Source organism: Schistocerca nitens, chromosome 7, assembly GCF_023898315.1.
Source record: "Schistocerca nitens isolate TAMUIC-IGC-003100 chromosome 7, iqSchNite1.1, whole genome shotgun sequence".
In the NCBI taxonomy this organism is placed as follows: Eukaryota; Metazoa; Arthropoda; class Insecta; order Orthoptera; family Acrididae; genus Schistocerca; species Schistocerca nitens.
Window position 1 is genome coordinate 346,663,311 of NC_064620.1, and position 17,373 is coordinate 346,680,683.

The 17,373-nt window shown below is 40.4% G+C and overlaps 1 protein-coding gene across 7 annotated transcripts in view; it reads right to left on the bottom strand.

Moving 5' to 3' along the window:
- The window catches only part of LOC126194644 (mitochondrial ribonuclease P catalytic subunit), a 163,080-nt gene that overhangs the window by 58,227 nt on the left and 87,480 nt on the right, over window positions 1–17,373 (bottom strand). For 5 of the 7 annotated variants that reach the window (XR_007538491.1, XR_007538490.1, XR_007538488.1 and 2 more), the window contains 2 exons: window positions 10,814–10,950; window positions 8,519–8,711 (listed from right to left, as the gene is read on the bottom strand). Coding sequence is in view for 2 of the 7 variants with exons in the window: in XM_049932820.1 (XP_049788777.1) it covers window positions 8,519–8,711; window positions 10,814–10,950 (330 nt within the window). In the remaining 5 variants the exon portion in view is untranslated. The remainder of the gene's footprint in view (window positions 1–8,518; window positions 8,712–10,813; window positions 10,951–17,373) is intronic. The other 2 variants (XR_007538492.1, XM_049932821.1) reach the window with 1 other exon arrangement.

Sequence of the window (17,373 nt, forward strand, 5' to 3'; positions counted from 1 at the left end):
AAGAGCCATTACCAGATACGCACATAACACATCACTGCATGCCACTGGGAAATGAATCACCAGTCTAGTGCAAACCATACAAATTACCTAGGTACTTGCAGCAAATTTTGGAGGAATTTATTTATCAGCAGCTGAAAGATGGAGTAACTGAAGAAAGTAATAGTCCATGGGGAGCAGGAATAGTCGCCGTGCCAAAAAAATTAATGGATTTAACTCAAACTCAAAAATTTAGGTTTTGTTGTGATTACAGACACCTAAATGCAAAAACCATAATGGACACCTACTCTTTGCCAAACATCACAAATCTTGACTCACTTAAGGGTGATGTAAATATTTTTTAACAATGGATTTGAAGAGGGGTTATCAACAGATAGAGGTTGCACCGCAGGATCGACACAAAACAGCATTTTTGGCACCTTGGGAACATTACCAATTTAAAAGAATGTCACTCGGCTTAAAAAGTGCACCTGCAACATTTCAGATTGTTGGATGGAGTACTCAGAGATTTGAAACCACAATCATGATCAGTGTTTCTTGATAACATAATTGTCTATGGGAGTGGTATATAACTGCATATGCAGCAATTAAGGGAAGTATTCCTAAAGTTAACAGCAATGAAGTTAACATTGAGTACAGAAAAGAACAATTTTGTGATGGAAGAGGTAGTGTACCTAGGTCATGTCATAAGTAAAGATGTGGTTAAGATGGACCCACGGTTAATTAGAGCTATACGTGAATTTCCTGCACCAGAATCTATAAAGAAGTTACAATCATTCTTGCGACTTGCAAACTATTACAGCCTTTGTAAAATGATTTACGGATATTCCCAGACTGTTGACAGAATTGTTAAAAAAGGGTATTAAATTTGTGTGGTCAGAAAAGTAACCGCATGCTTTTGAGGAGCTAAAAGAAGCTTTAACATAGAGTTCAATCTTGGTATTTCCGGATATTAAAAGAGAATTTGTTTTACCATTTGATGCATCAAACCATGCATTTGTCTGTGTGTTGTCACCAGAAGTAGAAGGCATACAACACCTAGTACCTTATGCATAAAGATAACTGAATTTTGCAGAAAGAAATTATCCCACAATGGAGAAAGGGGTGCTAAACCTTATTTATGGAATCACATATTCCAAATATTTTCTGTACGGTAAAAAGTTTAGAATAACAACAGATCATGCAGCATTAAAATGATTGTTAGGGATAGAGGATCCTTCCAGTAGTTGACACAATGGGCAGTAAGACTACGTGAATTTGATTTTGAAGTTATGCATAAACCTGGGAAGAAGCATGGAAATGATGATGGCTTAAGTAGAAAAGTGCTTACATATTTGGGGTAGTGAATATAAGGAACGGAAAGCTACATGAAGATTGAATGATGAATGCAAGCAGTATTTTAAGCAGTCACAATTTTGTATGAAGGTTGGGTTGCTATGCAGAGAAACCAATTCGGGACTGCAGGTAGTGGTACCAGCCAAGCTAAGGAAGAGAGTGCTACAAGAAGCTCATGATCACATATTAGCAGGTCATGAAGGTTGCAGATCTACCAACAGAAGAATAGCAGAAAGGTGTTAGTGGAGGAATAGGCAGACAGACATAAACCAGTATGTGTGGCATACAATGCGTACAGAGAGTGGATTTGTGTCGAACAAGAGTACCGTTGCAGCAGTTACCTGAAGCATCAGCACCATTCAAAGTGATGTTTAAGGTCCAATCAATAAATTACCAGCAGGGAATAAGTACATGCACATACTTACAATCATAGATCATTTCTCATGATACATTCAAATGGTCGCAATGCCAAACCAGCAGGCAGCAAGTGATGCAAGCACTTGTGAATAATTGAATATTGAGGTTTGGAGAGCCTGAAACAATAACAGCAGACCTACTTTCCATCTGAGCGAGATTTCAAAGGTGTCCCACAAAGGCCTGCACATCCTCAGTTGGCTTACCAGAAAAAGAAGTGATTAAACTTATGACTGATAAATCTACATCCCGTTGTGACAATCACGATTCTACCCACCCATGCTGTTCTTTAGCAGCAGTGCAGCTGACGATGGCTGTGAACTTCCTCCAGGGAGCGAGCAGCTCCCTCGTGACTCGGGGCAGGTTGCCCTTTCTCATGATCGAACAGCAGACTCTGTACTGTGTTCCATGATGTCACTTTGGGTGTCAGGCTTGTGCTGTAGACTGTGATACTGAGACAAGAATGATTTAATACATGAATGGCTGAGTACTTATACATTCCAGACTAAGTTTGTTTAGAGCTTAAGGCACATACTCTAAACACTTCCATGATCGCAGGTGAGGATATGTGCCCGTCCTTCCGCTAGTGTACTGCAACGTCAGCTAATGAATTTCATGTCAGGTCTATTCAAGGAATTGTGTAAGTTATTGAATGTGAAGAAGTTAAGGATGATTCCTCTCCATCCACAAACCAATGGAAAAACTTAAAGAGTTCATAGGACAAGCAGGAAGATGCTTGGATACTATGTTGATTCAAGTCACACCAACTGGGACGTCTATTTGAAGTACTTCGTCTCAGCCTACAACTCAAAGCAGCATACAAATACAGGATTATCACCATATGAAGTGGTATTTGGTCATGAAATGCCATCACCGTTCAATATACTGAAAGTGAAGAAAGGGAAGGCTGGACAGTATGTTAAGGAATTTGCCCGAGTGATTAGCGTAATTTGGAAGGGAGTACGGGGGGAAAATACATGAGCACTGCAGAAACAGGAAGAAACAGGGGGCCCTATGACAAGAATGCCACAGTAGATGATTGGTCAGTAGGTGATGCTATCAACTCTGTATACACCAAAGGGAAGGACAAAGAAGTTTTTTGCAAAGTATCTGGGGCCACACCACCAATTGCTGACGAGAATGATAATTGTGCATGTAGGCAGTTGAAAACTTTTAAGGGAGTCCAGAAAAAAACACGAGCCCTGTCTAAAAAGTATCCGACCTCTGGGCAGAAAAAAAATTTCTAACACCTGACAGGGTTTGGACCCCAATCCCCTGCAAAGTAGGCCCCCTGTGCTTGCACACACGTAGCCCACTGATCGTTCCACTGCTGGAAACACTTCTGGGAGTCTTCTTTTGGAATGGTGTTCAGCTCTGTCATCGTGTTCCGCATTATCTCTTCTCTACTCTCAATTTTGGAAACATCAGAAGTCACAAAGAGTGATGTCTGGAGAGTAGGGAGGCTGGCAAATGGCTGTAATTCCATGTTTGGCCAAGAAATTTTGGATCAAGTGGGATGAATGTGCAGGGGCGTTGTCGTGATGCAGTTGCCAGTTTTTCGCCGTCCACATGTCTGGCCTTTGCACCAAACTGTGTCACAGAGTCGCCGGAGAACATCTTGATAGTACTCCTTTGTCACTGTGTGTCCTTCTGGTGTGTATTCGTGATGCACAATTCCACGGACATCAAAGAATACAGTCAGCATCACCTTGGTTTTGCTTTGCACCTGCCACACTTTCTTCAGCCTTGGAGACCCAGGATGCTTCCGTTGCGATGACTGTCTTTTTGTTTCTGGACAACTCATCTCCAGTTATCACAGTGTTCAGAAATCCAGGATCAGTGTTGGTGGTGTCCAGAAGGTCCTGTGCAACATCAAAACGGAGGTCTTTTTGTTTCGGCAACAACAACTTGGGTACGAATTTTGCAGCCACTCAGTGCATGTTCAAATCATCATGCAAAATTGCATGCACAGAATCTTTACTCACTCCAACCTCTTGGGCAATCTCTCGCATGGTCAAACGACGATCTGCCATCACCAAATTTTGCACCCTCTCAACAACAGCTGCACTCCGAGCAGTTTGGGGCCTGCCAGAATGCTGATCACTCTCTGCTGATGATTCTTGTCTCAGTATCACAGCCTACAGCACAAGCCTGACACCCAGAGTGATATCCGTTCAACCATGAGAAAGTGTGGCCTGCCCTGAGTCATGAGGGAGCTGCTCGCTCACTGGAGGAAGTTCATAGCCATCGTCAGCTGCGCTGCTGATAAAGAACAGCATGGGTTGGTAGAATCGTGATTGTCACAACAGGGTGTAGATTTACCAGGCATAAGTTTAATTGCTTCTTTTTCTGGTAAGCCAACTGAGGATGTGCAGGCCTTTGTGGGACAACTTTGAAATCTTGCTCAGGTGGAAAGTAGGTCTGGTACGAAATTATTGAGATTAATAGGGTGAGCGAAAAGTTGTGTAGGATATACAGCTCTCCGAAGAATTTAATAAAGTGTTTATTCAGGGATACACGATAAAATGGTGCCAGACACTATGGGGACCAATTAGGGGTTAACAACTAAGAAAAGTAGAGAAACTGTGTGTCATCATGGTCACAGCCGGAGACATTGCTGACAGCAGCATTTGGGTGATGTTATGCTCGGCCCCGCTCTGCACTGTCAGCACTGCCAGATGTCTCTATTGTTTCACGTGAAAGCAACTGGATGCCTCCACCAACCAGTTACTGATATACTACAGTTGAGAGCCAGAATAAAGAAGTTAAATGAACAAATCCATTGCCATGGAAAATGGAAATGAGCATTTGGCATCACTGGCTGGGAAGCCCCTTGTGGTCCATTGCCATTCTGACATCTCATTTCACTCTCCACGGGTAAAATCCAACAAGCATTTAACATAGGATTCTCTTTCATTAATACCATAAGTGAAAACAATACCGAAGACTTCTCTGTGCAACATTATTGACATACTGATGTCTGTTGGTTATGCCCTCTAAACAAAAAAACAAAAACATCACAAATCAGAACACGTGATAAAAACTAATATCTTGAATCAAGAAATATTATTGGTACTGAGAGCCTTTGATACAAAATTTGCAACAGCAAATAAGACTGAATTTTTGAGGCTCATGAAAATTATGGACTATGTGAGAAGGATGACAGAGGAGCGACTATTCCAATTTTGTTAAAAATTTGGTATGACAGACGAGACACAGAAAACTGAAAATTAAATGAATATTTTTCTTGTGAGCATAGGAAGAAGTTACAGGGGAAAGGGCATAAAAAACAGTAAGGAAACAATATGGGAATATTGGAAGTGATAAAACAATAAAATGCAGTGGGTGAAATTTGAATTTATTTTCTGTACCACCAACTACACTTATCAGCATTTTCCCCTGCCTTTCCTCTTCTCAAGCTCAGCTTTCTCTAAATCTGGATGTTACTGCCCAGTTGACTTCTGTAGCACACAATCCTACTACATTTTTCCTTTATGCTGATTTGGTCAGAAATATTAATTTTTACTGTAGTTTTCTTGTTACACAAAATAAAATGAGAGTATGAAACTTCCTGGCAGATTAAATCTGTGTACCAGAAAGTGTTTCAAACTTGGAATCTTTGCCTTTTTTCCAGGAGCGTTAATCCTGCAAGTTTTACAGGAGAATTACTATGAAATTGGGAAGGTGGATTACTGTTGTTGTTGTTGTTGTTGTTGTGGTCTTCAGTCCTGAGACTGGTTTGATGCAGATCTCCATGCTACTCTATCCTGTGAAAGCTTCTTCATCTCCCAGTACCTACTGCAACCTACATCCTTCTGAATCTGCTTAGTGTATTCATCTCTTGGTCTCCCTCTACGATTTTTACCCTCCACGCCGCCCTCCAATGCTAAATTTGTGATCCCTTGATGCCTCAAAACATGTCCTACCAACCGATCACTTCTTCTAGTCAAGTTGTGCCACAAACTTCTCTTCTCCCCAATCCTATTCAATACCTCCTCATTAGTTACGTGATCTACCCACCTTATCTTCAGCATTCTTCTGTAGCACCACATTTCGAAAGCTTCTATTCTCTTCTTGTCCAAACTAGTTATCGTCCATGTTTCACTTCCATACATGGCTACACTCCAAACAAATACTTTCAGAAACGATTTCCTGACACTTAAATCTATACTTTCCTTGCCATTGCCAGTCGACATTTTATATCCTCTCTACTTCGACCATCATCAGTTATTTTGCTCCCCAAATAGCAAAACTCCTTTACTACTTTAAGTGTCTCATTTCCGAATCTAATTCCCTCAGCATCACCCGATTTAATTTGACTACATTCCATTATCCTCATTTTGCTTTTGTTGATGTTCATCTTATATCCTCCTTTCAAGACACTGTCCATTCCATTCAACTGCTCTTCCAAGTCCTTAGCTGTCTCTGACAGAATTACAATGTCATCGGCGAACCTCAAAGTTTTTACTTCTTCTCCATGAATTTTAATACCTACTCCAAATTTTTCTTTTGTTTCCTTTACTGCTTGCTCAATATACAGATTGAATAACATCAGGGAGAGGCTACAACCCTGTCTCACTCCTTTCTCAACCACTGCTTCCCTTTCATGCCCCTCGACTCTTATAACTGCCATCTGGTTTCTGTACAAATTGTAAATAGCTTTTCGCTCCCTGTATTTTACCCCTGCCACCTTCAGAATTTGAAAGAGAGTATTCCAGTTAACATTGTCAAAAGCTTTCTCTAAGTCTACAAATGCTAGAAACATAGGTTTGCCTCTTCTTAATCTTTCTTCTAAGATAAGTCGTAAGGTTAGTATTGCCTCACGTGTTCCAACATTTCTACGGAATCCAAACTGATCTTCCCTGAGGTCCGCGTCTACCAGTTTTTCCATTCGTCTGTAAAGAATTCGCATTAGTATTTTGCAGCCATGACTTATTAAACTGATAGTTCGGTAATTTTCACATCTGTCAACACCTGCTTTCTTTGGGATTGGAATTATTATATTCTTCCTGAAGTCTGAGGGTATTTCGCCTGTCTCATACATCTTGCTTACCAGATGGTAGAATTTTGTCAGGACTGGCTCTCCCAAGGCCGTCAGTAGTTCTAATGGAATGTTGTCTACTCCCGGGGCCTTGTTTCGACTCAGGTCTTTCAGTGCTCTGTCAAACTCTTCACTCAGTATCATATCTCCCATTTCATGTTCATCTACATCCTCTTCCATTTCCATAATATTGTCCTCAAGTACATCGCCCTTGTATAGACCCCCTATATACTCCTTCCACCTTTCTGCTTTCCCTTCTTCGCTTAGAACTGGATTTCTATCTGAGCTCTTGATATTCATACAAGTGGCTCTCTTTTCTCCAAAGGTCTCTTTAATTTTCCTGTAGGCATTATCTACCTTGCCTCTAGTGAGATAAGCCTCTACATCCTTACATTTGTCCTCTAGCCATCCCTGCTTAGCCATTTTGCACTTCCAGTCAATCTCATTTTTGAGACGTTTGTATTCCTTTTTGGCTGCTTCATTTACTGCATTTTTATATTTTCTCCTTTCATCAATTAAATTCAATATTTCTTCTGTTACCCAAGGATTTCTATTAGCCCTCGTCTGTTTACCTACTAGGTCCTCTGCTGCCTTCACTACTTCATCTCTCAAAGCTACCCATTCTTCTTCTACTGTATTTCTTTCCCCCATTTCTGTCAATTGTCCCCTTATGCTCTCCCTGAAACTCTGTACAACCTCTGGTTCTTTCAGTTTATCCAGGTCCCATCTCCTTAAATTCCCACCTTTTTGCAGTTTCTTCAGTTTCAATCTGCAATTCATAACCAATAGATTGTGGTCAGAGTCCACATCTGCCCCTGGAAATGTCTTACAATTTAAAACCTGGTTCCTAAATCTCTGTCTTACCATTATATAATCTATCTGATACCTTTTAGTATCTCCAGGATTCTTCCAGGTATACAACCTTCTTTTATGATTCTTGAACCAAATGTTAGCTATGATTAAGTCATGCTCAGTGCAAAATTCTACAAGGCGGCTTCCTCTTTCATTTCTTCCCCCCAATCCATATTCACCCACTATGTTTCCTTCTCTCCCTTTTCCTACTGACGAATTCCAGTCACCCATGACTATTAAATTTTCGTCTCCCTTCACTACCTGAATAATTTCTTTTATCTCGTCATACATTTCATCTATTTCTTCATCATCTGCAGAGCTGGTTGGCATATAAACTTGTACTACTGTAGTAGGCATGGGCTTTGTGTCTATCTTGGTCACAATAATGCGTTCACTATGCTGTTTGTAGTAGCTAACCCGCACTCCTATTTTTTTATTAATTATAAAACCTACTCCTGCATTACCCCTATTTGATTTTGTATTTATAACCCTGTATTCACCTGACCAAAAGTCTTGTTCCTCCTGCCACCGAACTTCACTAATTCCCACTATATCTAACTTTAACCTATCCATTTCCCTTTTCAAAATTTTCTAACCTACCTGCCCAATTAAGGGATCTGACATTCCAAGCTCCGACCCGTAGAACGCCAGTTTTCTTTCTCCTGATAGCAGAAGTAAAGCTGTGAGGACGGGTTGTCAGTCATGCTTGGATAGCACAGTTAGTAGAGTACTTGCACGCAAAAGGTACACATCCCGAGTTCGAGCCTTGGCCCAGCACATAGTTTTAATCTGCCACAAAGTTTCATATCAGAGCACACTGCGCTACGCAGTGAAAAATTCATGCTGGCATATGAGAGTATGTCTGACTTCCAATCTTACCTTAATTACAACTCTTCCATTATTTTTAATTTCAAAGAAGCATTGATGTGAATACTGCCAGCGCCTAAAAATACTGCGAAGCTCCTTGTCCTTCAGCAGGAACATGTGTGTACGCATTAGGTCTCGTGAAACAATTTTTGTTCCAAGCCCACTGTGTAGTGCTGCTAGTAGTACAAGAGGATCATCCTGTGATCTGGCAACAAAGGTTCTTTTCAGACATAAATTTGTCTATATAACAAAACAATGTAAAAGACATCCACTATTTGATATTCTGAGCTTGGCAATAATACAAACAAAAATATAATTTTATATTGATTAACAAATGTAAGTTTATATTGATTATACAGTATTTCAATATTATACTGATAAAAAATTGAAGACATAAAAGACAGACTGAAAAAAAAAGCTTTTCTGAGAAACAGGACTATATTATCATCTAATATGCAGACAAGAAAGAAAATAGAAGATTCTGAAATTTTGTTCTACAGAAGAATGCTGAAGATTATTGGTGTAGAAATAACTAATGAAGAGGTACTGAATCAAACTGCCAAGAAGCTTTATGGCACAACTCGACTAAAAGAAGAGTTACTTTAACTGGATGCATCCTGAGGCACAAGTGAACAGTTAATTTGGTAATGGAGAGAAATGTGGTGGGAGAAGGGGGTGAGGAGGGGGGGGGGGGGTAAAAGTTGTAGAGAGGTATCAACAATTGGCTAAAGTAAACAGGTTCCAATGGCTGTAGGCTGCAGACATAAAGAGACTTGTGTAGAAAAGACTAGTGTGGCAAGCTTAGTAAACTAGACTTTCAACTGAAGACTACTACAATAGCAAATGAATGCATTTTCTCTCTTGTTTTCCAGCATAAGTATGTTCTAGGTTGTCACTGAAAGAGTATCTCTTTTTTCCTATGGAATATTCTACCATTTTTGTATGTCTCAGTATTACCTCTTAAGCTTCAATTGCCTACTAACACTCAAACTGTTGAGATAATGAGATGCAGCAGCAGTGACAATAGCTTTGGTTCAGTCAGTGATGTGCAGCACCAAGGTGTCTCTAATGGCAAAGGGACTAAGTTCGCTGTGCTGTTTGGCCTAGCAAAAAGTAATGAAGCATTTGTAAGCACCGTCACTTTGCATTAATTTTATAACTGAATATAGTTGGAAAAACACAAAAAGTGGTTCATTCTGATGCGATGTTTCTTGTTTCCAGTCAAGATGATGAATTTGTTTTTGTGCACAATATTTGTAAGGCTACTCAGTCACCACACAGCTTAAGGTGCTCCAACTCATAATCTAATATGTGCTGCAGTTTGGTTGAAGTCCAGGTAGTGAGTATGCATACTGCTGATGCTCAGAACACCTAAAGAAGACGATAAATCAGAAGCACAAAAAAGGAATTGTCATTATGATTAGAAATGCAAAATCATACAATTAATAAATCGTGCCAAGAAAACCTCGAATATCACATCTCCCTAATGATCTTGGCTGCACCTGAGTGGAATATTACTTATATTCTTACACGCCACACCTGAGTGAAATATTACTTTACATTCTTACACATCACATGACTGCAGTGTTATAAATGTATTTTAGTTAATATTGTAGGAGTTGTGATTTTTTTACCAGTAGCGGAATTTGTCAGCAGAACTGCACTTAAACAGCAACAATATGGCACCTTCCTCCCCTTCCTGCACACACCTCTCTCTGTGGTGCCATTTGAGTGTTCAGAGCATCTGTATTTTCCTGATGTTTATGTACTGTACTTGCTACTGTCCATTTGATGTTGTTTTGAAATTTAACACGTTTCTTGCTCAGGTATAAGAAATGTGAAAATCACTTTTTTAATTTTAAAGGCAAATACTTGTATTACTGAACAGCTAAAATGGTCAGCCGATCCAATTGCAGGTTGCCTAGCTAATGGCTTGCAGGGGCAGCAAAAAAACTGATTTCCAATACTGGTATTTCATATAATTATTGACTGAATTTAAAAATTTAAAATGCTGCCATAACCTACTTATTAAGAGACATAATCTTACATTACATATTTAACACAATATGTCAAGTATTAAAGTTGGAAACTGTGCATATGTCTTGATGTTATGTGCTCGACGTCAAATATTTAAAACATTACCATAGCTTTTTTGTAAAGTAATCAGATGTCTGAAACTTTTTTATACAGGTGAGTTCGATTCTTTAAGGAATCAGTGATGGTGGCCTTACTGGTACTTTTGTAATTCACAAATATGTAACAGCAAACTGAATGTGAATAAAGTCATAAATATGAAATTTTACTTACAAATTGTCAGCTAGAAATATCTGAGCACAATTAGAAAGTGATTCCATCTGTCTTTTGGGCCAATTTTTCATGTGTTTGCGACCAAGTACAAGCACTTTTTTCCCTTGTCGCCAGAACTGTTCCACTACAAGAACAAGCTGAAAAAGTCACAAGAAGCATTCCATGAACATACTTCTTAATAATTGAATAGTATGCATGTTGGAATTTCCAAAAAAGCCAAAATCAGCTCTTTGTCCACAGTAATCTGCACAACTATTAAATAAAATTACTACACATAACTACTAATCAAACATGCATGGCACTAGCTAGACATTTTATTCACGACGGAGTAGGAAATGCTACCATAAAATGTTAGCAAGTATATCCTCTCTGATACAATAGTCATTTCAGCAACCTTGCTGGAAGTGCAAATGAGACATACAGGCGTACTGACATGTGTAATGTTGCCCACGTCTAAAGTGGACAACAGCAGCAGAAGCACTGCTGACTTCGTCAGCCAGTCATGTCTGTAGTGGCCAAACATAACACTTCCTGGCAATGGTCTCTTCCGTGGTTACTGTTATTTGACTTACATCTACCACTGAGCTCCTATCATCACAACAGTTTACCATTACCAATTTAAATACTTGCACATAGTGCTTCGACTTATGAACTTGTGGTCTACATCACCGGCAAGCTTAATGGAACTTTGTTTAATTTCATACTTACTAAATGCATGAACAAAGATAAGTAGTGCTTGGACTTTATTCAAACTTAATCGTAAACTATCTTATATTAAGTTTTATTCTGAGGCATACAAATTTCCACCAAGGACTATTACTGTGTCATATTGTGGACTAATAGATAATTTGAATTTGTCGTTATAGAAGTTTACTTGGGTTTAAGAGATGTTGTTGACCCCAAGCGAGGGTTACAATAGTAATAGTCATCATATAGTCAGATGTTTACTACTTCATGCACAATGTTCTTCTATTACAATTAGACTAAAACAGCCAAAACACCAAAAAGAAAATAGTACAAATCAGCAATAAAGTCATAGAATCAGTGGATGAGTTTTTATATTGATGACAGTCACAATGACTGGATAGGAACTGAAATAGAAGAGAAAAAAAGATGCTGTTGGTAAGCTTCCCATGTTTTTGAAAAGGAAATTTTAGTCACTTTTTAACATCCACAGTCAACAACCCCAGGCACACTAAGATTCCTTTGCCATTCCTTTATATCATCCGGGAGTTAATTGTTCCCCAGGAAGTGGTGGTCACTGAAAGTTGCCTCACATTCAGGTAGTAATTTAATGATATCTTGACAAAAACAACTGCATCAACTATTTAACTCACCAAAGTGATTTTAATCCTCCCAGCACACAAATGGTGCACCTTTTCTTTTCAGTAACAGCTAGAAAAGGCGCGAGCGTTTTCTTGTTTTGAAAATATGTTTTATGGTCACTGACGTTAGTCGACTACAAATATAAAACTCAATATGGCAACCTAATCAACTGAAAAAGCAAAAAATAATGACTTTTATTGTGAAAAGTATTCAAAAACTGTGGATTGCTCAGAAAGTATTGGAGAGATGCATATTCAAAATTACGAGGAGAGATAGGAAAACAAACAAATGTATGAAACAAGAAACTGGAGTGGAAGATATAATACTCCTGTAACAAAAATGAAATGGAGGTGGAAAGGAGGTGTAGCAAGGTGAATGCATGGTTAGTGGATGAAGGAAGCAAGTTAAAGGATTCCAAGGGATAAGAAAAGATAAAAATGATAACCTACAAGGAGGTCATTAAATGGCAATTGGAATTAAAATGGTTAGCATAGCTGAATACCGTGATGCACTGAGAAGACAGGAGACCTACATTCAGCAGTGTTCATCAGGTGGTGCCCAATGATAACTCTGCTGAATAAATTATTGGGACACAATTACCATGCTGCATCGAAATACAATCCATGTACATACATAGAGATCAGTGAAGCTATAGAATGCAATCAAATATATTATAAATGTAACATCTTCCCCTGAACACACACAAAGACTTCATATTTATGTACTTGTAATAATTATATACTTAGGCATAAATTATGTTTGGTTAAAAATAAATACACCTGGCTGCAATTCAAAGACAGAGGTGATTAAAAAACTGGTAAGAAATGATGTTAATTTTGTGAAAAGGGTCTTGCAATTCCTGGAAGTACTTTATATAACAAAATAGCAAACAGTATATAAAATACCTAAAAAGACACCAATTTACAGAAGTAAATTAGAGGGTTATTGAGTCTCACCTGGCCTATCAGTGTAAAATAATTTTTAGAAGTTAGCAATTAAAGAGCTATATTACCCACAAAATGAAGTTTGCGTGTAAAGAACATCATGACATAGGTTGGGATGGTCACAACTAGGAACAGTTTCACAGTCTAAGTTCCACAGAAGAACATCAGTCCTAGGACACCAAGTCAAGAGGAAGTGAAGGCTCTGAGGGTGGTGGCCGGCAGTTCATTGTGGTCGCTGCAGGCATGGTGGCTGCTGGGATAGCATTGTGGCGCAGTGTAAATTCAGATGCTGGGCTCAATTGGACAGAGTCGGAGATAAGAGGGATGGAGCCTATGGGTGTGAGCTCAGTCAAACGGGCTCCTGAACACAGCCAGTGTAAAGCCCTGAGCGCGAGCAAGAGCCCCACGTGAGCTGCTTGCTAACTGTTGAGCAATGTTTTAAGTAAGTAGAAGGATATCCATGCACTGCTTGGTGAGGACATAACCCACACATGCAACATAGTGCCCACGATTGCAGCACTGCAGTCGTGAATGCACGCAGTGCTGGTGGAGAGGCTGGCATCTGTGGTAGCAAGTGCCAGAGGGTGGCTTGACAACAAGTGTGCTATGTTCATTGGCTATCCTGCTGCTGAGCATGGAGTTTACTTGCACTGTTCGGCATATGTACAGTTTCCAGTGGAGAGGCACCTGTGGCACTGGAAAGAAATTCCATAGGACACGGGTCTTGTGCTGGTAGCATAATGGCAGGCGAATAGCCAGATATAATAGCCCTTCCCCCTTAAGACCTACCTCAATGTTGACCGAAGAATTGTGCAACTCTCCTCCCACCGAGGGAAGACGGCGGTGCAAGCCGAAGGAAGAGATCACAGTGCCGATGGGTTTCCAAACAGAATGGATGCAGCAAGAGTGTGGGGAGCTCATAGTAGCTGTGACTCTATCCCACACAATCTAGGAACTGAGTCGGTGAAATGCTATTCAAAGAACACGTCAACCACCCAGACGTGGCTGCAAATGAAGGTGGTGTGGAGAAAATTTGAAAAGAGAGCAAACAATTCAGGATCATTGTTGCAGCAGGACTGAGCCACATAGAGGAGCGGTCTGGCATGGGCCAGTTGGTGGTACATGGTGGTCCCAGAAGGGGCGACCACAGGTCCAGGAAGATGAGCCAGCAGCACATGACGGCAATCCTGATGACCAGCTCAAGCCATTTTGCGATGTGTATGAAGTCTCATGGGTGATGAGGCACCATCAGATGGAAGAATCAGCAGAGACCTGCCAAACTCTTTGCAGACAACCAGCCAAACTATTTGCAGGCATGTACCACAGGCCTCAGAGCTATATTAGTCAGAGTCTCCCACCTGAAAGCTGAGGCGAAGTGGGAGACATAAATCTCACACTGAAGGGGGAGCAATGCACCTACCAGAAGAAGACGAGTGAATCCACATGAGCAAGCCAGCAGCATGCTGATGCTGACGGGCCAGCAGGACGTCAGCGGGGTGGCAGTGGCTGGTGGGAGGCAGAGCTCAACAGACCGTGGCAAGCAGAAGCACGACAGTGGTGTCGGCGGCGGATGGGAAGCAGGGCTTGCCCAATGGCAGCAGCCCGAGGTGCAATGGTGGCATCAGAGTCTGATGGGAGGTAGGGCTCAACTGCGGCCAGGTAATGGCCAAGAATCCTGTGGGATAGAGTTCACTGAAAGGAAGATGTGAAAGTGGCAGAAAAAGAGGGAAAAGGGACATGCCCAAAGGAAGAGCAGTGTATTTGTGATGAGGAAGGACAGGCCGATTGCTAGGAGGGAGCAGTGGCAAGTGTATGTGATAACTGTGAGCTTGTCCTGGCACTGGCACACAATTTAAGTGTCTGGAGCAGGTTGGGGGAGGGGAAGACAGAACAAAGGAAGAGGGAGGCTGTGGATATAAAACTGAGTGTATATTGATGGGGTGAAGTGGGAGGCCACCAACCAGCTGTCCACACAAATGAGTTGGTACTGCAAAAATAGCCAAGAACAAAGTTGACCACTCAGTGGCAAACCATACTGCCGATCACAAAAGGCATAATTTTAATGGCTGCTTCACAATCTGTGCCATTGTATCCCACCCCCTCCTCATTACCAGCTTCTCTCCAAATTATGCAGATGGGATTTATTCTTACATTTCAATCCCACTATCTTCCTAGCTTCAATCTTCACTGACCCCGGCCATCACCCATTTCCACCCCTGTCCCCAAGCCTACCACTTAATAGCCTAAATCTACACTCACACTTTTGTTTCTGCTGTCTACCTCTTCCTCTGTTCTGCCATTCGCTCCCCCCCTTCCAACCCACACCTTCACTTCACCATGTACAACATGCAGTTTCTCCTGCCTGTGCTTGGAAAGCTCAATTATGCCATATCCCTGTTGTGTTCTCTTGCTGTCTCTCCCCACAAACCTTCAGCCATCCATCTCTCCAGCCCTGTCTCCCCCTCCCAGCCTTCTTCCTCAGTTCACCGATTCCATGTCACACAACCCTTCATACCAGTCACTGTAGCAGCATGAAATTTTAGTAGGCTGGGACAATATGGCTGTGGTTATGATTATGTGTTGTTTTTATTTATTTTTTAAAATAGCTCCAATGTACATTTTCTGAAAGTGCAGCAATGTTTTCAGTGTTGTTTATACATCTGTCAGTCACTCAATAATTCATCTACATTGTGAGTGATCACCTATACACACAATACTGTTACCTTTGCCAGCACACAAATAATTTCCTCTCACTGTACAATAAGACTATATGAAGATGTGTTACATGTCATTCTTTGGTTGGTAGAAAGTAATCCAACAACACACAATAACTTGCAACATGATCACTGTTCCACATCCAACAGTACAGCCAACCTAATGTCAACAAGTTTTCTATCCTCTTCAGCAACAGTTGTAACACTAGATGGAGCCAAACAAAGCATTGTAATTTTGCTGTTGGATAACAGCTAGTCATTTATTAATTCTTCCATGCCATTCACTGAAGTCAGTTTTGTAGGCAACAGTATCAATAATGCTCACAGCTCAGGTCAATATTGCAACAAAAATTCACAGACTGTCATTGAAAAAATAATATCAGATTTCAGTCAGCTGGCACATATGATTCAGTGTGCCTTCAGTTAGTGGGATATCATGAATTTTCAATTCCTCATAATGAAAATGAAGCTGAAAGAATAATGTGCAAGTCAACCTGCCAAAAAATTTGGAAATTCCATGTAATCACAAAAGAATGAAAATCCACGCTCTTTGCACACAATGCTGTTGTCTATACAAAGATTATGACAACAGACTACTGTAGCGAACACCTGCAGAGTATCAGTGATTGGTGCAGTAGCTGGCAGCTGTCAATCATTCTCAAAAACAAATCTCATATCCTACTTTCTTTCCCACTGAAAAGATCATCTTGTGGAACACTGTCCATTCTCATAAATTCGCCTTGACTTAAGAGTGGCTTCCTGGCATGGAGAGAGTTCTGCAACAAGCAATAACAATATGCTATGACTGAGTGTGCTTTTTCATTCATGCTGCAAATCAACACAGAGTCAGATGTGCACTATTGTTTCTTCAATGACAGTATCTTTGTGGCAGCATATATTGGATATTTCTGCATTCTAAGCATGTAATGTGGTTTCATAAACAATCAGTTAACTGAACAAATTTGGTGATTTTCTGAAAAATAAATTGAAAATGTTACTGTAAGATGTTCCTTTGGCTACAAGACTGGACATGTCCTTTCGTCATGAAAGATATCATATAAATCGATCAGCTATATCACATCACTATGCATTACTGTATAGCATTTTTGTTCGTGGTGCTGGATGAAAAGTGAATGTACAGAAAAAAAATAAGCACAAGTGATGAACCAGTCAGTCACATTATGAACACCCTTATTACGGGAAGCCTGGTGTTTTCACTAGAGCTACAATATTTTTTTAAAAAAAGAGCTGTAAAGTGTATTGTCAGTGGTAAAAATTTCAATTATTCGTGTTTTTGCTTAATAAGTTAATTCACTGCCCAATTTGTGCGCTCGTAACCAAGCCTCTGAAATGGATATGATTCAGTGGCTCTACGCTCATACGAAATTGTATCTACATTTATATCAAGTTCATAACTATTACTCAAATAAAATAACTCTGTATTTGTCGGATAACAGTGGCAGAGGGCGGCAGTGTTGCCAGAGGATGCCTGCTGTGCTTGAGAATCCTCTACATGTACCACAAGTACATGCAACAAAGCAAACAAGTGGCACTCGATAACTAACTATGGTTCACC